At 51.0% G+C, this 25,066-nt stretch overlaps 1 protein-coding gene across 5 annotated transcripts in view; it reads left to right on the forward strand.

The window, feature by feature from the left end:
- LOC146798510 (cytochrome P450 2F2-like) overlaps positions 1–25,066 on the forward strand; it is a 443,597-nt gene that overhangs the window by 64,345 nt on the left and 354,186 nt on the right. For all 5 annotated transcript variants that reach the window (XM_085625789.1, XM_085625794.1, XM_085625792.1 and 2 more), the window contains exon 2: positions 24,675–24,879. In XM_085625789.1, the coding sequence (XP_085481915.1) occupies positions 24,703–24,879 (177 nt within the window). In that variant the 5' untranslated portion in view covers positions 24,675–24,702. The remainder of the gene's footprint in view (positions 1–24,674; positions 24,880–25,066) is intronic.

Genomic DNA, 25,066 nt, shown 5'->3' on the forward strand with positions numbered 1-25,066 from the left:
CACTGACCTGCAACTGACAAACAGCTAAACAGAGGCCCAAACCACTACCACTCCTTATAACACACCCACCCAAAGTTCAAACACAGCCACACCCACAAATGGACCAATAAAAAGGCCCAACACACACAAACCATGATCCTTTGCAACAGATCCACTGCTGCCAGACCCCAGAGACAACGCACTGCACCATACTTCAACCATCAATACACCTTACACTTGCACTCCTTCACACAACCACCATCACAAACACACCCTCATCACATTCACACACACACAGCCACACACCCACAACCATCCACACCCACACCCCCACAACCATCCACACCCACACCCCACACCATGCCCACCAACAAGAATCCAAAGTTCACAAAGGACGAGCTGGAGGTCCTTGTCGACGAAATCATCAGAGTCGAGCCACAGCTCTTTGGAACATTGGTCAGACGGACCAGCATATCCGAAAAATCTGCCATGTGGGAGAGGATAGTCAATTCCGTGAATGCTGTTGGGGCCACCAGAAGGACCAGGCATGAGTGCCAAGCCAGGTGGTACGATCTGCGGAGGACGGTCCGCCGCAAAATGACGGACGACCACAACCAGGCCAACATCACTGGAGGAGGTCCGTCCCGCAGACCGGTACACTACCATCCCTGGGAGGAGAAGGTGATGGCCACGCTGCCGCCGTTGGGAGTAGACAGACTAGAAGGAGTCTGAGAGCCTGGTGAGTACACAAACAACTCACCTCACATGGGGGGAACGCCATATACAACCCAAATACCAAACATGCACGCAACCCCCCCAAAGCCAGCATCGGACACAACCACACTCCAAAAACACACACATGCCACTAGCGCCTCCATGCCCCATGCCCCAAGCAAGGCAATGCCAAGTCACAGGCCACACAAAACACCAACACAATACAGGATGTCCCCGATGCCGGGAGGGTGGGCCTCAAAACTAACATAGAGCAACTCTGAAGCACACAACAATGCCCTCAGCCCATATGGCTTAGGGCACAGCCATACAAACAGTGTGTCCCCACACAGTACTGTTTTGCCTGCTAATGGTGGCCGCGTTGCAGGATGACATGGGTATGAAGGCACAATTTGCACATAACAGCAGCTAATGAAGACGCAGCACACTGAAAGAGTGTCAGCACACACCGCCACAGCAGCAGCGCAGACTCAGACACTCCGCCCAATGGGTGCCGGCAGAGAAGAAACAAACCCACATGAACAAGCCAATGGCCTTTGCAAGACCTGCAAACTGTGTGTGCCCAGGAAGCTGGGCTGAGGTGACAGAGGGTGACACACAGAGGGAGGGAGAGGGGCAGAGAGAGGGACAGAGACAGAGGTGGACACAGGGAGACAGACAGAGGGAGGGAGGAGGCCGACAGAGGGAGGGAGAAGGGGAGACGGACAGAGGGAGGAGGCTGATAGAGGGAGGGAGAAAGGGAGATAGAGGGAGACGGACAGAGGGAGGAGGCTGACAGAGGGAGGGAGAAAGGGAGATAGAGGGAGACGGACAGAGGGAGGAGGCTGACAGAGGGAGGGAGAAAGGGAGATAGAGGGAGACAGACAGAGGGAGGAGGCTGACAGAGGGAGGGAGAAAGGGAGACGGACAGAGGGAGGAGGCTGACAGAGGGAGGGAGAAAAGGGAGACAGAGGGAGACGCACAGAGGGAGGAGGCTGACAGAGGGAGGGAGAAAGGGAGATAGAGGGAGACGGACAGAGGGAGGAGGCTGATAGAGGGAGGGAGAAAGGGAGATAGAGGGAGACGGACAGAGGGAGGAGGCTGACAGAGGGAGGGAGAATGGGAGATAGAGGGAGACGGACAGAGGGAGGAGGCTGACAGAGGGAGGGAGAAAGGGAGACAGACAGATAGAGGAGGCTGACAGAAGGAGGGAGAAAGGGAGACGGACAGAGGGAGGAGGCTGACAGAGGGAGGGAGAAAGGGAGACGGACAGAGGGAGGAGGCTGACAGAGGGAGTGAGAAAGGGAGACAGAGGGAGACGCACAGAGGGAGGAGGCTGACAGAGGGAGGGAGAAAGGGAGATAGAGGGAGACGGACAGAGGGAGGAGGCTGATAGAGGGAGGGAGAAAGGGAGATAGAGGGAGATGGACAGAGGGAGGAGGCTGACAGAGGGAGGGAGAAAGGGAGATAGAGGGAGACGGACAGCGGGAGGAGGCTGACAGAGGGAGGGAGAAAGGGAGACAGAGGGAGACGCACAGAGGGAGGAGGCTGACAGAGGGAGGGAGAAAGGGAGACAGAGGGAGACGCACAGAGGGAGGAGGCTGACAGAGGGAGGGAGAAAGGGAGACAGAGGGAGACGCACAGATGGAGGAGGCTGACAGAGGGTGGGAGAAAGGGAGATTGAGGGAGATGGACAGAGGGAGGAGGCTGATAGAGGGAGGGAGAAAGGGAGATAGAGGGAGACGGACAGAGGGAGGAGGCTGACAGAGGGAGGGAGAAAGGGAGATAGAGGGAGACGGACAGAGGGAGGAGGCTGACAGAGGGAGGGAGAAAGGGAGACGGACAGAGGGAGGAGGCTGACAGAGGGAGGGAGAAAGGGAGACGGACAGAGGAAGGAGGCTGACAGAGGGAGGGAGAAAGGGAGACAGAGGGAGACCAAATCACCCTTGGGTGGTGTGGCCATGTAAGCTCGTCAGCAGGTGGACTGTGTGCATGTAGACAAGGTTTTGCAGTGCGTGAACCCCCCCTTCAACCTTTGATGAACACTAGGCCATGTGTCAATCTGTGCACGAGTACATCCGTGCTGCAGGCCCAAACAGAACCTTACACCCAGTATACCCACCCACTGTGTTTGTCAGAACCCTGTCACAAATTGTTAAGTTACCTACCTGCATTCTCAAATAGCATGGAAAAAACAACATTTGGCCACGTACAGTGCAATACGTAAGGCGGCTCTGCATGGCTTGCTACGCCCGCTCACTACACTGCTGACTGCGTTCCCAAAAGATGCATCAACTAAGATTGTGTCACACATAGGTAAAGTGTCGAAAGCTGTGGCCAAGGGACATACCCATGCACAAGTGCACTGTGTGAGGAATGCTAGCCAAATCCAAACACCCAGAGGAACTGTGCCAAATCAAAAATGAATGAAACATGGATGTCGCATGTAACACAATTAACACTGTCTCTCTCACACACAGGTCAACGTCGTCGATCTCCCCCCAACACTGGGGGGGAAGACTCACAGGACCAGGCTCTGCGTGAAGAGGACCCCACCGGCAGCGACGATTCTCACCACTCCGTGGATGACCCAGACCAACCTGGCCCCTCTGGTGTCCAACCACCTGCAGCACCTGCGTCAGGTACAACTGTGCCAACCACCACCCCCATTCCTGCCACATCCCAGGAGACACCCAGGAGCCCTGCCCGCACACAACAACACAGCCAGTCTGTCCAGGAGGGACAAGGTTCTCCGGGCACCCAGGAGGAGGCAGGCGACACCGCAAATGCCATCCCTCAGGGGTCCCGGAGACCCGATGTGCCCACAACGGCAGGCCAGGCGCAAGTGGGCAGGGGTGGTGGGAGTGGAGGACGGCAGAGGCGCGAACCTGCCCAGTTGGCTCAGGACCCGGCTATGTTACACGTCAGAAACATCCTGGACGCATACCGGCGTGACTCCAGAGCATCGACCAGGTAGTGGGGACCCTCAATGAGATGAAGACCCTGCAGGTCGAGCATCATGCCAGTCATCTACAACACCATGGACGGATGGAGGCAAGACTGGCAGAGCTCCTGGCGGTGCACTGGGACGTGAGCCAATCACTCCGTCAGATCGCCCAAAGCCTGGCAAACCCTCCCTGTGCCACCAGGCGTAGAGCTGCACCAGAAACAGGGAGGGAGGAGGAGGAGGATTCATCTGACGGAGCGTCCCTAGCATCGTCAAGGCCTGCTTCTGAGGGTCCCCACAGGAAGGTGGGTCGTCCACGAAAACGACCGTGAGAGTCAGCGGAACATCACCATCTCCCAGGTCACCTCGCCTGGCACCTGGCCCTCTGGCCCAACAGCAGCACAGCAGCAAAGGACATTCTCTGCCACATGGCCTTGCTGGTCACTGTCTGACCAATGTTGACAAAGACTGTGGCACAGACTCTCATGACTTTCAATGGCAATGACACCAACTCCCCCTGTGAACTTTGGATTCTACACTCCTGCCAAGCACCTCTTGTCACCCCCCCCAAACACGTACCCCAGCACTAATAAAATTCATCACAATCACAAGATGATGCCGTCATTTTGCATTATTCCACTACATGTGTGTGTTGTAAAGTCAAACCATGCCTGATTTCTGAAGTATCTCCAAACATCCATACCCTGGGGTCTGAGTCTGGCACAGGACACACATGGGTCACAATGTACCATCCAAGACAGACATGGAGCACCATACTCACCCGTGATGGGCCCAACCAGCTGAGGGGGTGCCCACACAACTGTGCCTACAGACCTATTTAGAAGAGCAACAGTCATGCGCAGAGGTCAGGGATCATGTGGAGTGTCCTGGGGTGGGAGTCCCAGGTATGTGTAGACACGTGGCAGAACCATGTCCTGCATGCTTGAGTCAGGTGGATGTGGAGAATGGTGGGCCAGCCAAGGTTGGATGCATGGAGATGGCACAATTGGGTGTTGGATCACAGTGCCACAAGGTTGTGTTGTGGTTGTGGGCTGCATCCTGAGTGTGTGCGTGGATTGAGAAGGTCATCCTGCAGCTGGCAGTGATCCACTCCCCCCATCTCTGTTTGACGTTGATGTGGCCTGGTCGCCGGATGTAGTAGCAGAGCTGTGCAGATGCACCCTGGATGTGGACAAGTATCATGGGATTTCTAACGCACATGTCCGTAGAGTGCAGGGTAGGATTAGACACGGATGTCGTAGTTGACCTGGGGGATGGTCTCCCTCTTGCCTTGAGGTGGATGGAACTGGGGATCTTGTGCATAATGCAGAGTGTGCTGCCGCATGAGGCACAGATGCTGCTGATCAGCATAGCACATGTCAGCAAGCAATCCATGATGAACACCAGCTCGTTTGCGTGGACACTGGGTGCCCTTGCTGCAGGGCCTACAGCAGCATGCGCCATGTCAAGGAAACAATGCCACAAGTAGCACACAAAGACAAGGATCTCAGGAAGGAACTATGCAAAAGGTGTATGTCAAGGAAGGAATGTCTGGTTCAACATGGCACACACACACACAATGGATTCACATGCAGCACAGTGGCCGTCCTGGAGACTGACATGCCACAATACCTACACAGCCATGGACATCATGCACAATACAGAATCTAATCCCTGACAAACAGCTTGCATCTTGCTACTCTACACATAGACTCATATGCACCATCTCTGAGAACAATGCCAGACATGCCGCATGCACAGTGGCAACAGACCACCATTGACAGAAATGAGGCACCTTGGAGGCAGAGGGACACCTTTATTACTCATGTGTGTCGGAATGCTAATGCAACTCTGTCAACACATACACAGGTCATGTGGATGAACACGTGGGACCAACACTGGCACCCCCCTTACCACCACAGATGCTGGAAATCCATGGCACTGGCACACAAGTGACGGGTTACAGCTAAACACCCCCTGCTGCTCACGGAGAGGCTGCTATACACCATTGAGCCCCTAATGGGGAATTCACACACCATGTCAACCCGGTGCAACCCGTATGTTTCCGAGGGCAGTGTTACACACATTGATGGCTCCATCACAATCCACAATCACATTACAGATGACTGTCACCAAGTCTGACCATCAATTCAGGTGAATTCTGCTCCATGTCATGTGCCCCATGGTGATTCTACATGTATGTAAAGTATCCAAACCAGAACAGGAGCAGTGCACACACATTCAAAACAAATACCACTCCCAAAAAGCCGTGCTGCATCCCTTACCCGAAGGAGATTTTCGAACTTGTCCGTGCATGTAACGCTGATTCAGCACATGTTGCTGTGTTCATGAGGAATAGCAGGAGCACAACAATGCCACCAGCAGACAGCATGCGCAAGTACCTGTGGATGGGAGAGACACCAGAAGTCAGCCAAAAGAAGCACATCCGCATGCATGTGCATGTACTCGACACGTATAAGGTTGTCAACATGCTAGGTGACAATGATGACTCTGGAAAAACATTCTTCTATTGCACCATCACTCGAGTGAAACATCCAAACACACCTCTGACTCACTTGGAAGACATGCAGATGGACACACACATTGCAACACTTGCCACACACAGCCCAATGCGTGCGCACTCAGACACTGGAATTCACCACTAAGCAAAGAAGTTGCGTATGAGCCAACTCCGCATGTCCTCTACCGCCTCCTCCTCCTCCACATCACTTGCCTCGTGACCAAGCCCTTCATCCTCCACGGGGGGATGGTCCTGCTCATCTGGATCCAGGATGAGTGGCACAGCTTTCTCCACTGCCATGTTGTGCAGCATGCAGCACACAAGGAATATCTTGCAGACCTTCACCGGTGCATATGGGAGTGCGCCACCGGTCTTGTGGAGGCAACGGAATCGGCTCTTCAGGAGGCCAAACGTCCTCTCTATCACTCGCCTGGTCCGCCCATGGGCGTTGTTGTAGCGGTGATCGGCAGCCATGCTGGGGTTGCAGAGAGGCGTGATCAGCCATGGCATGTTGGGATAGCCAGCGTCCCCTACATGGAAACATCATGGACAAGAGTGGGTCAGGAGAAGCAGTAAGACAGGAAGATGACGTTAAATACAGGACTGCCAGAGTATACCCACCAACAATACATGCTCGTTCGTTGCGCAGCTGCAGCGTTATTTCAGGCACCCTGCTACGCCTCATGATGTAAGCATCGTGTGCTGATCCTGGAAAACGAGCACAGACATGTGAAATCACCATGTTGGCAAGACACACCGCAAGGGCATTAATGGAGTGGTAATGCTTGCGGTTACGGAAGGCTACCTCCTGTGCCTGTGGTGGTACCAAAGCCACATGTGTTCCATCTATGGACCCAATGACATGGGGCATCCCTCCCAGGGCATAGAACTCACGCTTGACAGCTGTCAACTGCTCAGGAGTTGGGAATTTAATGAACTCATCCAGGTGCTCCAACATAGCCTCTAAAAAATCATGCAGAACACGGCTGAACATGGTTTGGGACATGCCACCGACATGGGCAATGGTATGTTGAAAGGTACCCGTGGCCAAGAAATGTAGGGCTGCCATCACCTTCATCTTGGTTGTCAGTGCAGTAGGATGCCTGTGTAGCGGTTGGAGGTGCGGTGCCAGCCATGTCGTCAGGTCCTCAATCAAGCGTTGGGGGAAGCGGTAGCGGCGTATACAGTCATTTTCCCGCATGTCAGCCAAATCTGGAATTGGTCGCAGGAGAGGCGGAGCCCTGCAGTGAATTAGAAGGGACAACGAAGAGTGAGTACAGTACATCACCAATGTCAATGTACAGAGCACATGCTCAACAGGCAATACACATATGCTACATACAGAGTCAGGTCTGTGCAATATGCCCTGGACACGTATGCCAGGCATGTGACACTCCTACCAAGAGCCAGCTACAAACATTGATTCTCAACCTCAATATGCCATGCCATGAAACTAGCTGTGGGCCAGTGTAAGTGAGCAGGCAGACACATTACAGGAGTTACAGACATCCAAATATGTGCAGAAGAAGGATGTTTATTGTACAGACAGGTTGCGGAACACTAGAGGCACAGGTCACATGTCATAGAATAAGGACAGACCACACACCTTGCCATGAAGGATTACATGTAAAGACTGATCACACATACATTGAGAGTATGCAGATATGTCCTTGTTTTGGAACTCCGTGTCGATGCATACATACACACCTAACGTCGGATTACACATGTGTGCTGGCGTGCGTAACAGTGTGCCATGCCCTTCTACACACAGACGCATGTTGGTTGCAGCAACTGCAGATGCATTTGACCAAACACCTACAGCAAACCTATGGGAACACATGACACACACATGACATAGCTACAGCGTGCAACGCGGGCATTCACTTGTCAGGGGTAACATTCCATGTACCTGGCATCAGGGGACATTTGCGGGTATCGGTGACTGTGCCATGCTAGTGACGCATAGCCCACCAAGTCAGTACTACATGCACACATGTCAAAGGAGTGAAGGGGATGTGTGGCACATAGGGCACCATCACACGTGACATGTGTACAGAGCTCATCATACTGTAATTCGCTTCTCACCTCAGGAGTATGGTGCCACATCACAGCCTGACCCACCTGTGCCCGACACATGTAGTACTGCACCGACAATGCCTTGATGTCCAGCCTTGGCCATGTATGACAGCTCAATTCATTCCTGTGTGCCGCCTGTCACCACTGTCAGGTGTGAATCCCACCGTACATACGCTCCGAGGGTGTGTGTGGGGTCCCTATCACTATGGTGGTGCTGGCGTATGCGTACGCCATAGTGATACGGACTGTACACGAGTGTGTACGGTCCCTATCACTATGGTGGTGCTGGCGTATGCGTACGCCATAGTGATACGGACCGTACACGCGTGTGTATGGTCCCTATCACTATGGTGGTGCTGGCGTATGCGTACGCCATAGTGATACGGACCGTACACGCGTGTGTAGGGTCCCTATCACTATGGTGGTGCTGGCGTATGCGTACACCATAGTGATAGGGACCGACCCTACACACGCGTGTGTATGGTCCGGACTACTATGGCGTACACGTACGCGAGCAACCCCATAGTGATAGGGACCGTACACACGCGTGTGTACGGTCCGGATTACTATGGCGTACACGTACGCGAGCACCCCCATAGTGATAGGGACCGTACACACGCGTGTGTACGGTCCGTATCACTATGGCGTATGCATTCGCCAGCACTCCCATAGTGATGGGGACCGTACACACGCGTGTACGGTCCGTTGCAATGCATTTGGGGTGCCCTAGGGCTGTGGAACGCACCATACCTGTGTTGTGACATAGGATTGACATAGGGGACACATGAGGGACACGTATAGGGGCCTAAATGCATGCTGGTTGTCATGGAGACCGAGTTTCAGGTTTGAATTTTGCATCATGTGGCCAGCAGAAGTCGGTTGGAGACAATATACTTTGTTGCAATGTGGTTGTTGACATTACATCATGCTCAATTTTAAAACCATGCAAAGCCTGTCACTGGGGTAGTTTTAAAATGATTGGAGGACACGTAGGATGCAAATGTGACTGAGCCAATCACTCTATACTCCTGTAAATGAAACAGGCCAGCAAGGAAGATATAAGGCAGCCAGGTCCCTTGAGAGAGCACTTGCCTGCACATCCTTTCATTCCACAACACTGCTGCTGCTTGTCATTCCTCTGGCACCATGTCCAGGTCTGTGGAGAGGGCCCAGCCATTCACCATGGAGGAGAATATGGCGTTGGTGGATGTGATCCTCCCACAGTACACCATGCTGTATGGTCGACCAGGGGAGCAGGTGAGTGCAGACTCCACTAGCTTAAACTGTGCCCCTTTTTGTGACTGTGACTTCTGGCATTGTGTCCAGGTGTGACAGACATGCAGGGTTCTTCATAGTGGTTCCCGGGGGGGGGGAAGGGCTCATGTCTCCCATGCAGAGCATGCTGTAGTTCCTGTGTGCACAACGCACTAGCATGGTGCTTACTGTGATGATCACTGCATGGTGCATGCCGCTTTCGGACTGCCTAATGCTCCTGGAAATGTTGTTTTTACAGTCCTGATGTGAGTCTGTGCTCCCCCCAGGGTGACAGGTGCCAGGACCCACAGATGTGTGTCTGTTCAGTGTACCTGTGGTGAGAGTGTCCAAATGATGTGATCGTCCCCTGGACATTGGTGTGTGTGTGTGAGTCCCCTGTCATGTGGGTGTGTGCATATGTGGAGTGTTGCACCCCAGCTGCATGTGGGATGGATACACCCTGCCCATCTGATGTGAGCAGGGTGCTGTGCTGGATGTCTGCCGTGCTGAGACAGCCCCACATCTGTGACACCCCCAGTCTACTGGCACATGTGCAGAGTGCGGTTTGTAGCGGCAGTTGCCAATGCCAGGTGATTGTTCAGTGCCTGTGTATGTCTGTGTATTCTGCTGAGGTAGCGTAAGTGGGCTGGGGCATGTGACTGCTTAGGGGTACTGTTCAGATTCCTGTTGTAGCTTGGGATGCACAGTGTGAGCCTGCATCATTGATTGTGTTGCACCCCTCATGCCACCTGTGTACTTTCAATGGCACCTACTGCATTTGCTCATTCCCAGGAGGATGATGTCACTATGACAAAGGTGCAATGAGTTGGCTGCATACTATGGCCAGTTCAAACATGCATGATTTGTAATATGTGTGTCTCTGTATCATTGATAAGGTGGATTGATGTATTGTCACTTTTGCATCCTCACAGGTAGGCGTCAGGGCCAAGGGGGAGATCTGGAAGCAAGCCGTCAGTGCTGTGAGGAGGACGGATGGTCGGAAGCGGCGCCTAGCACAGGTGAGGAAATGCTGGCAGGACATCCGGTGCTGGACGCGGAGGATCGCCGGGGTCCTGCTGGGGGACTCACCTGTGAGCCACAAAAACCGTGGGCGCCGGCGTCTGACCCACATCCAGAAGCGTGTGCTGGCGGTGGTCTTCCCTGACTTGGATAGGCGCCTAGCAGAGAAGCAGCAGCAGGAAGGGGGTAGGTACATGTGTGCTTGTTGTGTGTGACCAGCTTTTGGAAATGCGCAGTTGCATGGATACACTGCCAGGGTTTAAATGTGCAGTTCATATCCTGTTCCCCAAAGTAAAGCGGTGCTGTTCTTCCTCCCTTCCCCTCCTTGCCATGTGTTCCCTGGTCTGTGTGTAGTCACTCTTGCACAAGGTCATCTAGGCTGGCAGTTACTCCAAGTGCCCAATGCTTGCAGCATTATGTGTGGGGGTGGTGTGTAACAGGTTTTTGCATGTTGCCTGTGCCCTGGCCAGTTCTGTCATTGTGGGGTCCATGTTAGTTGGCACTGATGCTGAGTCCCGACATGGGAGTGTGTGTTTCATGTGTACTGCCTTACTGCCTGCATGTCGAATGTTGTGCCCTCTAACATGATGTGCTTGAGTGTGAGATATGCATAGTGCAGGGATGGTGGCTTGTGTTCCAGTCATATCCATCCAGGGCCATGGAGTAGTGTGGCCACTACAGTCCCCTGGGGCACCTTTTCCTAGGTATCATGTGTGTCATCAGACAATGTGGAAATTCTCTGTGTCTTCAGCATAGTTTGGGCCCTGTGGCATAGTACCCTTGCCTCATTTGTATTCACGTATACTGTGCTACATGTGTCCACTGTACAGGGTGACCTAATTTAGCTGGTGCATACTCACAGGGGCCAGTGCCTGTGTGTCTTGGTACAACTATCTGATGATGGTTGTTTGTCAGTGATATATGTGGACAGGCGCACCAGGGGTAGGTTGTGTGCGATCAGGATTAATTGCAGGCCATGTGTTTTCATCCCAGACTAAGAGGTGTAAGTACTTCCTCTGTCTCAATCACATTGTCTCAGGTAGGGGCGGGTTGGTGCGGGCAAGGCCTACATGTCCAAACCTGAAGTCTCCTTGCTCGGTCTGGCCAGTGTGTGATGTTTGTGTGGCCAAACACTCAAGGTGCAGTGCCCCGGTCATGTTGGCCATGGTTTTCAGTATTACCTTTGCAGCATGTCCCAAGAGTTGATAGACATGGTTCCTGCTCATCCCTTTCTTGGCTACGCTGTGTGTCACTGATGCTGTGCTAGATTGTCCCCAGCCTGGCTCCTCTGTACAATTTGATATCAAGTTATTTGCTATTGTGTCATGCTCTCCATATTTTAACAGTGGCATGGTGGGTCAACAAACTGTGTGTTGCAGGGACTACATATGTACCTTGTATTGTAGATGTTACTCTTGTTGCTTTTCAGGCTATGCACTGTGACCTATGTAGAGTTGACTCATGTGACATATGTATACAGGTGTCTGATTTCTCCTGTCTCTTCACCTTGCCCACAGCATCGTCGGGGGACTACGAGGGAGACACTGGCATGGCCCGTGAGGAGGGAGCGAGCACCAGTGCCAGCAGTGCTGAGTTGGCTGGCACATCGAGTGGCACGGAGGCCGACGGGAGTGCAGCGGAGGACCTGTCCAGTCAAACCACCACCGACTATGATGCAGACCGGTCCGAGGCTGAGCACTCCGAGGGGGCGGAGGCTGCTCCCACAGCTGACACCAGCACTCCATCACTACCCGCCCCCTCCATTCCGATCACCGGCCTCACACTTGCTCGTGTCCCTTCCCACCGTGCTAGGTCACCACGTGTCTCCTTCTTGCCAGGCACCGCACCCCCTGCCCCTGTCTCCACTGCTGCCACCAATGCCGAGTCTGTGGACATCCTGCAGCAGTTGCAGGTTGGTCAGACTGCGATGCTTAATGTCCTCCATGGCCACAGCCGAGTGCTCAACCAGATGGAGGCATACATGGAGGGCATTTCAGCTGCGCAGTCTGACCAACGCAACTTGCTGAGGTCCATAGACTCGACACTGACTGCAGCAGTGGGTCTCCTGCAGCGCTACGTCCCCCCCTACCCCTGAACCATCCACACTTCCCACTCCCATGCCTGTCCAAAGCACACCCAGACGTCCCAATGCACGCACACCACCAGACACAGGCACCACACCACCAGGGAAGGCAAAGCGCACACCTCCTGGAACGCACACACAGGGTGAAGTAGGCATACCCACTGGGTCGGGGGGAAACGGAAGACACGCAGCCAGAGTGGGAGTCCACAATCCTCACAACCACCACCCTCCAAATCCACTCCCCTCAGCTCTCCTGGCCAGGATTCCACCAAAGACTCCTTCATGGCCGCTCTGTCCCTGAGCCCCAAAGTGACACCACCCCGCAAGTGGTCAAAGGAGTCCCCGGTCAGGGTGGTTGAGTCCCCCCCCCCTGTCCACACCCTCCCCCGGTAGCGCTGCGACCCATCCCTGTGACCCCCCCCTCCTTGGGGCCTGTGGTTCCTTCGGGTGCAGGGGAGACGCTGGGCGACCTGGCAGTAGTGTGCAGCGCCGTGCTCGAATCCACCTTTGGCGCTGCCCCACCCCTGTGTTGGAGTCGTCCGTCCCTGCACCCTGCAACACCTACCCTTGCCCCTCCTGTCCCTGCGGTGCCTGGTCCTTCCCCCCCACATGATGCCCCCCTGTGGATGACAAGGTAGTCTGAACTGTGCAGGCAAGCTAGGGGACACGCATCCCAATGTGTCCCCCACCTGGATTGGAACTATGGACTGCCCTATGGGCCTTGTGCATATGGAACTCTTCATACAATTCATTTTAGAACATTGCTGAATAAAGCAATTTTATTGTCCTTGGCACACTACTGCTTTTCTGGCATTGCTGTTGGTGGTGCTGCTCCATGATTTGGGGTGGCGATAATGTGTTAGGTGTCTGGAATATGTTGTAGTGTGCTGTTTGTGGGGTGGACCCTGTTATCTGTGTGCCATCACACGGTATTTGCTATCAAACTTTGCTCATGTAAGCTGTTACTGCATGGTGACATTGTCCCAAGGTGTGTACCTTCCTCTGTGGACCCTGACATCTTACCTGCAGGTTGTTGTGAAGACATTTGTGCAGTGCTGTGTCTACATTTGCTGGGTGTGTGACGGACCCCTTCAACTTTGGCCATGCATGCTGGCCAAGGTCTCCAACTGCATCATTTGTGTCATCCTTGGGGGTCACTGTACTTGTGACTGGAGTATATTGACAGGACTTCATGTGTACATGTTCCCTTTTCCGCACTATGCATGTGTGTACTCCCAGCCTCGCACACATGTGTTTCGTGTTCTGCTGGGTCTTTGAGCACCTGAATGACAATTGTGGCTATTGTATCTGTGTGTACTCAACCCCTTTCTTTCCATGGGCACTGCTGGGAGGACTCTGCACACACCCCTCCTGTGTCTGGGCACTGCTGGGAGGACTCTGCACATACCCCTCCTGTGTCTGGGCACTGCTGGGAGGACTCTGCACACACCCCTCCTATGTCTGGGCACTGCTGGGAGGACTCTGCACACACCCCTCCTGTGTCTGGGCACTGCTGAGAGAACTTTGCACACACCCCTCCTGTGTCTGGGCACTGCTGGGAGGACTCTGCACACACCCCTCCTATGTCTGGGCACTGCTGGGAGTGATAGGCACACACCACTCCTATGTCTGGGCACTGCTGGGAGTGATAGGCACCCACCCCTCCTGCGTCTGGGCACTGCTGGGAGGACTCTGCACACACCCCTCCTGTGTCTGGGCACTGCTGGGAGGACTCTGCACCCACCCCTCCTGCATCTGGGCACTGCTAGGAGGACTCTGCACACACCCCTCCTGTGTCTGGGCACTGCTGGGAGGACTCTGCACACACCCCTCCTGTGTCTGGGCACTGCTAGGAGGACTCTGCACCCACCCCTCCTGCGTCTGGGCACTGCTGGGAGTGATAGGCACCCACCCCTCCTGTGTCTGGGCACTGCTGGGAGGAGTCTGCACACACCCCTCCTGTGTCTGGGCACTGCTGGGAGGACTCTGCACACACCCCTCCTGTGTCTGGGCACTGCTGGGAGGACTCTGCACACACCCCTCCTATGTCTGGGCACTGCTGGGAGTGATAGGCACACACCCCTCCTATGTCTGGGCACTGCTGGGAGGACTCTGTACACACCCCTCCTGTGTCTGGGCACTGCTGGGAGGACTCTGCACACACCCCTCCTGTGTCTGGGCACTGCTGGGAGAACTCTGCACACACCCCTCCTGTGTCTGGGCACTGCTGGGAGGACTCTGCACACACCCCTCCTGTGTCTGGGCGCTGATGGGAGGACTCTGCACCCACCCCTCCTGCGTCTGGGCACTGCTGGGAGTGATAGGCACCCACCCCTCCTGTGTCTGGGCACTGCTGGGAGGACTCTGCACACAACCCTCCTGTGTCTGGGCACTGCTGGGAGGACTCTGCACACACCCCTCCTGTGTCTGGGCACTGCTGGGAGGACTCTGCACACACCCCTCCTGTGTCTGGGCACTGCTGGGAGGACTCTGCACACACCCCTTCTGTGCCTGGGCACTGCTGGGAGGACTCTGCACACACCCCTCCTATGTCTGGGCACTGCTGGGAGTGATAGGCACACACCCCTCCTATGTCTGGGCACTGCTGGGAGTGATAGGCACCCACCCCTCCTGTGTTTGGGCACTGCTGGGAGGACTCTGCACACACCCCTCCTGTGTCTGGGCACTGCTGGGAGGACTCTGCACACACCCCTCCTGTGTCTGGGCACTGCTGGGAGGACTCTGCACACACCCCTTCTGTGCCTGGGCACTGCTGGGAGGACTCTGCACACACCCCTCCTATGTCTGGGCACTGCTGGGAGTGATAGGCACACACCCCTCCTATGTCTGGGCACTGCTGGGAGTGATAGGCACCCACCCCTCCTGCGTCTGGGTACTGCTGGGAAGACTCTGCACACACCCCTCCTATGTCTGGGCATGTACGGTCGGGACATACACAGGTGTGGGTACGCTCCATTCATACACGGGTGTGGGTGCGCTCCATTCATACACGGGTGTGGGTACGCTCCGTACATACACTGGTGGGGTGTGGGTACACTCCATTCATATACGGGTGTGGGTACGCTCCGTACATACACTGGTGGGGTGTGGGTACGCTCCATTCATACACGGGTGTGGGTACGCTCCGTACATACACTGGTGGGGTGTGGGTATGCTCCATTCATACACGGGTGTGGGTGCGCTCCATTCATACACAGGTGTGGGTATGCTCCGTACATACACTGGTGGGGTGTGGGTATGCTCCATTCATACACGGGTGTGGGTACGCTCCATACATACACTGGTGGGGTGTGGGTATGCTCCATTCATACACGGGTGTGGGTACACTCCGTACATACACTGGTGGGGTGTGGGTATGCTCCATTCATACATGGGTGTGGGTACGCTCCGTACATACACTGGTGGGGTGTGGGCACGCTCCATTCATACATGGGTGTGGGTGCGCTCCATTCATACACGGGTGTGGGTACGCTCCGTACATACACTGGTGGGGTGTGGGTATGCTCCATTCATACACGGGTGGGGGTACGCTCCATTCATACACGGGTGTGGGTGCGCTCCATTCATACACAGGTGTGGGTACGCTCCATACATACACTGGTGGGGTGTGGTTACGCTCCATTCATACATGGGTGGGGGTATGCTCCGTACATTCCCGTACCCATGATTTGCAGGCCTGGGTACGTACCGTACCCAGGCCTTAAGAACGTGGGTATGAGTCATACCACGCCCACCACTACGTCACCCCAACAATGGCGGTACGGCCCGTACCCACGTTCTAATGGCCTGGGTACGGGCCGTACCACCATTGTTGGGGTGATGTGGGGGTACGCGTGGTACGACCCGTACCAACGCTCTGAGGGCCTGGGTACGGTGCAGACCCCCAATGGGGTGCCGTAGGGGTACGCACCGTACCCAGCCCTTCAGAGCGTGGGTACGGGTCGTACCACGCGTACCCCTACATCACCCCAACAATGCTGGTACGGCCCGTCCCCAGGCCTTTAGCACGTGGGTACGGGCCGTACCGCCATTGTTGGGGTGACGTAGTGGTGGGCGTGGTACGGCCCGTACCCACGCTCTTAAGGCCTGGGTACGGTACGTACCGGTATTGTTGTGTTGCCGGTTCGCGTCAACATCCACTTCCGTTGTGGCGGACGCTTGCGTTGCTGGACATGCCCCCACCCCCCCGAGGTGACCAGGTCCTGCAAGTCAGGTATGTCCAGGGCATGTGTAATTTGTGACTTGTGTGGGGGTTATGTGTCCTGCCCCTGCCCCCCCTTTGCCCCTGGGTGTTATTCTGACCTTCTGCGGCGTCTGCGTCGGTGCCTGTAGAGCAGGTGGACTGCTATGAGGGCTGGGATGACACGTAGGTTCGGGTCCATGGCTGTCCGTCGCATACAGGTGCTCCTTGTGCGCGTCGTCCTGATTTCCCGGCAGTTTTTGGCAGACGGAAAATATAATCCGTGCGGGGTGACGTCGGTGTGGATCGTACTTCCTGGTTCGTGAACCGCAGCCTGAATGCGTCCCGACATCATGTCGGAGCATTCCCAGATCACATTCGTATGTATATTTTCGTCGGTCGATGTTTTTTACGATTCATACGGAAATGGTGTTTCCGTGGAAATCGTACTTCCATGTTTGTAATGTTTATTTCCCGGGTACGAGTCGGACGGAGAAAACGCTCCGACCGACGGTTCGTACCCGGTTTCTCCAGGATCCGAATCGTCACCATAGTAATGTAGAAAAATATAACATTTACATAAAAAGATTAATTTGTTAATTTTAACAAAAACATTTCAAACACATATTTTGTAATAGAAATTAATTTTACTCGAATTTTTTTTTTTACATAAATGTAATCTTTTTTCCAACCCTATAACACCACACAATTTACATCACACATCTCAATCAAATAAAAACGTGTACCTCCATAATTAACACAATTAATTATCAATTTAACAATTATTTATAATTAAAAACATATTAAAAAATATCAAAATTATTGTAGTAACCAAACATTATAGCTATACAACATAAATCACCAAACAAAAACAAAAAAACAATTACCAAAAATATTTAACAATTAAGAAATAAATACTAATGATCAAATAATGATTAATTAATGTAAACTAAATTACTTTCCACCATCTACCCCAATAAACAAGAAAACACAAACCTAAAAATATTTACACAATTTCCTTAACTAAATTTACATTAATAAATCCATATCAATGAACAACAAATAAGTAATTATTAAAAAAATACTTCCTGCCATTTACCACTATAAACACCATAACTCACACATCAAAATGATTATGCAAATGACAAAATAAAAATGTAATTAATTAATTGGCATAATATTCAATTTATTATAATTAAATTACTTCCCACCCTATTCCCCTATAAACCCATAAATCGCTACAGAACTAAAACGCAAAATTTAATTCAAATAAAATTAATATTACATTTAATATTATTAAATTACTTCTCACCCTATTTCCCTATAAACCCACTACCCACTACGGAACTAAAAAGCTAAATTTAATTAAAATAAAATTTAAAATTTAACCCATAGATTAAAAAAAATGCAATACTTAGACAAAAAAGTATTGGGCCCCATTACGATGGCGGGCGGACACCGTAACGGTAAACGGGACCGACCGCCAGAGGTGCGGCGGTCCCGCTAGGCCCATTAGGATGCGACTGCCACCCTGGCGGTCGCATCCCGCATATTTTACATTGCGGCGGGCAGTGCTGTAAGCAGCACCCACTGCAATGGGAAATATGCATGTTGTGCATTGGCATGCGCAAGGTGACAGGCACTGTGCGGTGCCTGCCACCTTGTGTATGCCAATGAAGGGCAGTACCATAGGTACCCCCCAAGTGCAGCCCCCATCCCCCCACCCCCCGGGGGCCCATAAGCATTTTCCGCTGGCCTTTCCATGGCGGTATCGCCGCCATAGAAAGGCCTTTCGAATAGCACATGGTAATATGGATGGGGGGCCACCATATTGTCTGCCTTTTCTGCCCGGCCGTCAATCCGACTGGCAGAAAAGCATCGGATGGACTTTCTGTCTGCCGCGGTACCCCCTGCCATAGTAATTTGGCTGGGGTAAATTGTGCCGTGATGTCGTGCGGATCGCCACCACCCGCCACTGCCCACCACCGCCGGGCGGGCGGTGGTGATCCTCACAACATCCTAATAGACCCCATAGCACATACATTTAAAATACATACTAAAATACATAACACTAACTAAAAAACTATATTTTTAACAAATATATTTTTGCAAATGATATTAATAAGTTTTGATATTTCGGAAAACTATATTTCTTACCTTAAAGTAGATAATCTTGACCACGATATTCTGGCAGTTGATATTTCTGTATCACAATATTTTGCACTCGATATTAGTGCAAGTCGAGATTTCCTACTTCACCTCTGACAGCACCCTCAGAATCACGAACTGCATCCACCCCGGGGCGCACTCAGATCCCTGCCCTCACCACATCTTTAACAGAGCCGGCACCTCCACCGCACACTAACTATACGGCACTATCAACTGCTCCATTGAGTCCACCACCTTTCCTGAAGACTAGAAACAGTCTGAGATCCACCACCTGTTGAACAAACTCTCTGCTGACTTAATGACCTCAAGAACTACAGACCTATCTCTCTACTACCCTTCCCAGCCAAAGTCATTGAGAAAGCCATCAACGCCCAACTCTCCGAGTTTATTGAAATGAACCACATCCTGGACCTTTCCCAATTGGGCTTCAGAAGCAATCACAGTGTCAAGACCGCTCTCCTTGCTGCCTCAGATGACATCCACATCCTCCTCGACAGAGGCAAGACCGCTGCCCTTATCCTCCTTGACCTCTTGGGCGCCTTCAACACCGTTGTTCGCACTGGCCATGGAGCCACTGGAATGCCGGGCCAGGACGGGACTATGCGGGGCTGATGATCAAGGACACCGCATAGCACTCTACAAAGGTGACGTACTCCTTTTCCTGCAAAATACAGGCAGGGAATTGCAAGGGGCAAGGATATGCAGGAAGAATTTGGTATTCTTTCATGGCTGCAAGTGAGCTTGCAGAAATCTAAGGTATTTCCTGTGACAAAAGATAGACACCCTCCAGAGAGGCTGGGAACACTGCATTGGGAACCAACCTGTCTGGAGTACTTGGGGGTGATGATATATCACAACACTGCAGACTTGGTGTAGGGCAACGTGGGCAGGGGGATAAGAGCACACCACTCCACTACTCCATGGACCGTTGGGGCTCACTGCCGCTGTCTGTTGAAAATGGTGGTGTGGCCGCGCCTGCTGTATGTGTTTGGGACACTCCTGCTATGGCTACCAAGTGTGACATTCCATGATCTAAACTCATAGATTATAACATTCGTGTGTGGGAAAAGCCGCAGATGAGTCGCCTGGCCACAATGCAAGGCTCCACAACCACAGGGGGGCTAGCAGTTCCGTACCTTGAGGCATACTATCTCACAGCACAGCTGCGGTAGTTTGTGAGTTGGCTGGCAGACAGTAGAAACCCAGGCAGAATACAATCACCATTCGAATTAAACGCAAAGTGCACCACTTGATAATAAACAAGAAATAACTGGTCTGTATCCATAGAGTTTTCTTTTTTAGTCTCTTCTTTTATTCACAAAAATTCTTGTTTAAAACATACAGCAGATGCGTTTCGTCTAGTAAAGGACTTCTTCAGGGCAAGGACGCAGGAGATCAGGCATTCTCTGCAAATATCTGCGACGGAGTTGCCACGGTCGATAGATAAAAATAGCACATGGAAGTTTCAGCAAGCAATAAATATCACGATGAGAGTGCTTTTCTGTGGACAATGTAGGAAATCAAAGGTATGGTGACACTTTGTTATACAAATCTACAGGTCAGAGAAAACAGGGAAGCTGTCCATGTACTCAGTGCTGAGCCCACACCAATGTTGTAGTTTACATTTGATTTGTCTATGTGTGTTTAACATTGTAGTATGAGATTTTAGAACCATGTGTCTAGAGCCTATTACTATGTGTAGTATTGAGTACGGGTGTCTATATTACAGTATTCCTCTTTTATAAAAAAAATATCACTGGGTTTGTCAGTTTTTATTGTGTCTGCTTTGATGGCTGTTGAGTTTTGAGTCTCGTCCACTTCACGCTACCTCCCTGAGATGCCTTAGACTGTTTGTGATTGATATCTTGTGTGGGAGAGTGGAGTATTATATGGTGTGGGGTTAGACCTCACCATGTCACATTATCGCAATACCCCAAAGATGGTCCTTGGATTCACAATAATGAATCCTTATCCCAGTCCTGGCAGTGTTGCAAACTGCAGTCTGGCTTTAGTATGTGTTAAGCATTTCAGAGTACCAAAATGCATGATAAGTAATTGGCACGACTTGAGAGAAATCTGTCACCAATTTATAAAAATAAAGTATGTTATCTTAATTTAGACACCAAAGTGAACGGAATAGCATACATATAACCAGAGATATAGATTTGTGAAGCAATAGAAAATTAATGCAAAGTAATACAGGGAAAACGTAACATTGTGGTCAATGGGAAAAACTGCTAGTGCCAATCAGTCACTTGCAGGTCGAGTTGCATGGAACCTTTGCAAGGTTAGGGTCATTTTGGGTCCCTGGACCAGGCCACAACAGTTGGGTGCAGTGTTGTACTGGCTATCCCTACTACTGAAACGGTGCTGCTGGGGAAAAAATGCAAAAAGACAACAATGGTGTGGTTGCTGATGTTGGTTGAAGGTCAGATGGAAGTCCTTCTTAATGCAGCGTCAAGTAAAGGGGTTGGTTACCGGACTGGCGACCGACAAGCCTTGGCAGAAGCAAGCAGTGCAGAAAACAACTTCAACATCTGGTGGCTCAGGGGAACGGGAGCTGCCTTCCACTTCATGGAAGACAGGACTGAAGTTTCCTAAGTGCACTATACCATTTGGATTTGGGTGATCCTACAGAGGGCTCGATGGCCAGTGATTCTTTGGATCTGTAGCGTTGTTTTACCTGCAGTTTACAGGGAACAAGTGCCACTAGTCCAGGAAAGTCTGAGGGTGCTTCAGACTTCCACATGGGTCCCTCTGACTGAGGGAACAGACTGATAGCCTAGGACGATGGCTCTTTATCTGTACTCTTTGATGTAAGTTGTTCATAACTGAGGTTTCTGGTGGCAGGGGGCCCTTAAGTCCTAGATTTAGAGGAGTTTGGGTTGTTGAAGCAAGTAGCTAATCTGCAGCTAGTCCATGCTTGAGGTGTCCGCATCCGGGGGTGTGGGTCACATTTTCTACCAAGAACCCTTTATTCTGCCACTTCTAAAGATGGCAGAAATAAAATTTTAGTGTACCGACCAGGCTGCTCACCCTGGAGGTGGCTAGTCTTCTGGGATTGTTCACCTCCTTGCATAACTAATTTTCCCGCCTGTTTGGGTACAAATGTGCCTGGCGCAGGGGAGTGCTATTACCTCCACTGGGAGTCTGACCTGATGCTTATCAGTGGCCATGCAGCATTTGAAGCTCACCACCTCGATGTGCCAATTCACTAGCCTACATGGTAGGAAGAAGGAATGACCTCCTTCCTGCCCAAGCCTTTGTTCCTGACTCTTGAGAGTGGTCACACTGCCTAGCAGGAGGTCTGATTACTGTCTTCGTGGCAGCAAACGCTGGGAGCGTGGACTGTCCAGCCAGAGAACAAAGAAGCTGGGTAAAGCAGGTGCGCAACCTCTAAGGTAGACACCTGGGTGAATGTCATTTCACCCAGGGCACGGGATTTGTGTCAGGGGTAAGAAGGCATGTTGTTTGATACCACCTATGCACTTGGTACCACTGGTACTGGAGCCTCGTTAGCATGTTCAATGCACTGTTAAAGTTGAAAACCAGCAACAGGTAGTACCAATGGGGGAAAAAAGTCAGCAGCATCTGCAAAGAGCTTTATTTTCTAACACATTGAAAGTCAGGTGCAGATAGGGTGTTCTGATTGACCTAATTGATTTGCAGTTCAACAGTAGGTCTAGACTGCATTGACAAAAGGCCCCAACCACCAGTGTTGTGGGTCTATAACTCCTGTCTACCCCTGAACCACTGATAAAGTTATGATAGGCACTTTCAACATTAGAGGGAACTAGAAATAAAATGATATTTGTGTTTTAGTACTTGATGGCTGTTTGTCATTTTCTGTTTTGAGTAGACAGAATCTTATATTTAGCTGATTGTTACACCTCACCTCAAGACCGACACCTCTAATCATCATTTCAGTTCCCTATAGAAGAACAATTCAACAGGTAGTTTTGCTCTGTAGCTCAGTCTGTCAAATGATTATGTTACCTCAGGAAATTAGGGCATTTCCTGAGATTTATGCAGAACTGAGAATGCTGCTGAGATACCTGATCTGGATCAGGATCTGCAGACAAGCTTTAGTTTGGCTTTCCAACTTCCTATCACACTTTACTCAGACTATTAATCTCGGATCCTATCGCTCTTAACAACGGAGCTTAACAAGGAAGTTCTTCAGGGATCCTGTCTTAGTCCCACTCTATTTAATATTTATGTGTCTCAGCTCCTACTTTCATTTGCCAAAAATACCCCGAACACCCAGTCACGTTTCTCTGAGGGTATGAGAGCAATCACTTCTTGGATGATGGACAATTTTCTCCAGCTGAATGCTGGGAAAACATGGCTCATGCTCTTCAAGGATGCCCTCACGCTCTGGTCCCCCAAATAGTGGCCCTCAGAGATGGACACCGCCCCCACCCCTAAGACAGTACTTAAGAAATTGGGCATCCATCTTGAGCAGAAACTCACCATGAAGGATTAGGTGATGGCCAATGTTGGCTCTTGTATCAATATGTTGAGTCTCTTGCGCAGAGTTTTCTCTATCCTTCCTCTCTCTGTGCATAAAACACTCATTCAGGCACTTGTGATGATCTGTCTGGATTATTGCAATGCCTTTTAGATTTCAGCAAATGATTCTTACTCAATTGAACTCCTTCCCTCTCCTCCATCAACTCCATTGACTGCCAATACACAAGAGAGAGAGTGAAATTCAAGATTTGTTGTATTGTACACAAAGCATTGAATGGCAAAGGACCACTTATTTAACAGAAAAACTCATCCCTTACCAGCCAAATAGATCCCTTCGCTCAGGTGAACAATACCTGTTTGTCATTTCTCGTTTCAGGAAAGCCCGTACAGCTAGCAAAGCCTTCTTCTATTTGGCCCTCCAGTACTGGAATCAGCTACTGGTACATCTTCGAAAATGTTCTGATTATTTTCTCGTTCGGAAACTTCTTAAAACAGAACTCTTCTAAGTCTAGGTCTCTTAGTTTGTACTGTCTGCTATGCTACATATAGTGCAGAGATACCCCTCCGGGGGTGATTCCTGTGTTTTATGAATTAAACAAATAAATACCTCTAGTCTTCAAATTAGCTGCGTTTGCCTTCCAACAACCAGCATTCTAAATCTATTTACACCCTGTGTTTTACATTTTTCATCCTTCATCATGTATTGGAGGCAAGTGGACAGCCCCCTATGTAATTTCAAGAATATTTAGGAACCAGTTTGTAAACATGTCAACTTGAAATATCTGAAAGAAAGGTGGGTGCCCACACTGTAAACACCACCATTTATATGTCAGTAATAGATACAAAATGGCATCATAAGGAAACATTTGTCTGATCAGTTTTCTAAACATCACTTTCTAAGTTGTCCTCAAATTCCCCAGTCTCCACACTAATACCCACAATAAACCTGTAATTGAAGACAGCATAAGGATTTGGAAAGTGCTGTTCCCTATTATGTTTCTTGCTTTTGACTTTGACAGAAGATCTTGGATACCATAAAATGTTCCAGGTCATCTACTCCTAACCACAAGCCACAATTTAAACAGATGTCTTTTGTGCTGAACTTACAGAAATATTTAATATATATGTTTAGTGTAACAGAAAGGTTTGTTCTAAGCATTGGGTATTTTTTTTAATAATTGGCTCATACTCAATGCCTCTGTAGCCAGTTGTTCTAACTTGTACATTTGATGTTTTCCAGGTGAAGGGATAGTCTTCTGCTCTACAATATGGAGCTCTGGGCCGTGCTCACCCTTGTCTTAATTCTCCTCCTCTCCTTCAAGATAGTATCGAAAGGTCAATGGTGGCAGGGAAAAGGCCACTTTCCCCCAGGACCAACTCCCTTGCCCTTCATAGGCAACTTATTGCAAATCCGTTTAAATGACATGGTCAACTCTCTCATGAAGGTAATCTCGGTTTCACAACTGTGTTTTGAGCAGATGATAAATTATGTAATACATGTTCTACTTTGTCTTGTTTAACTGCAATCAGTGTATTATGTGCCTTACACAATATATTGAGAAAAATATATACATGATGAGGGAAATATTTGCACTAAACTCATCCACTTGCATTTACTCTCAGCCGCATTCC

The sequence above is a fragment of the Triturus cristatus genome, chromosome 9 (genome assembly GCF_964204655.1).
Source record: "Triturus cristatus chromosome 9, aTriCri1.1, whole genome shotgun sequence".
Lineage (NCBI taxonomy): Eukaryota > Metazoa > Chordata > Amphibia > Caudata > Salamandridae > Triturus > Triturus cristatus.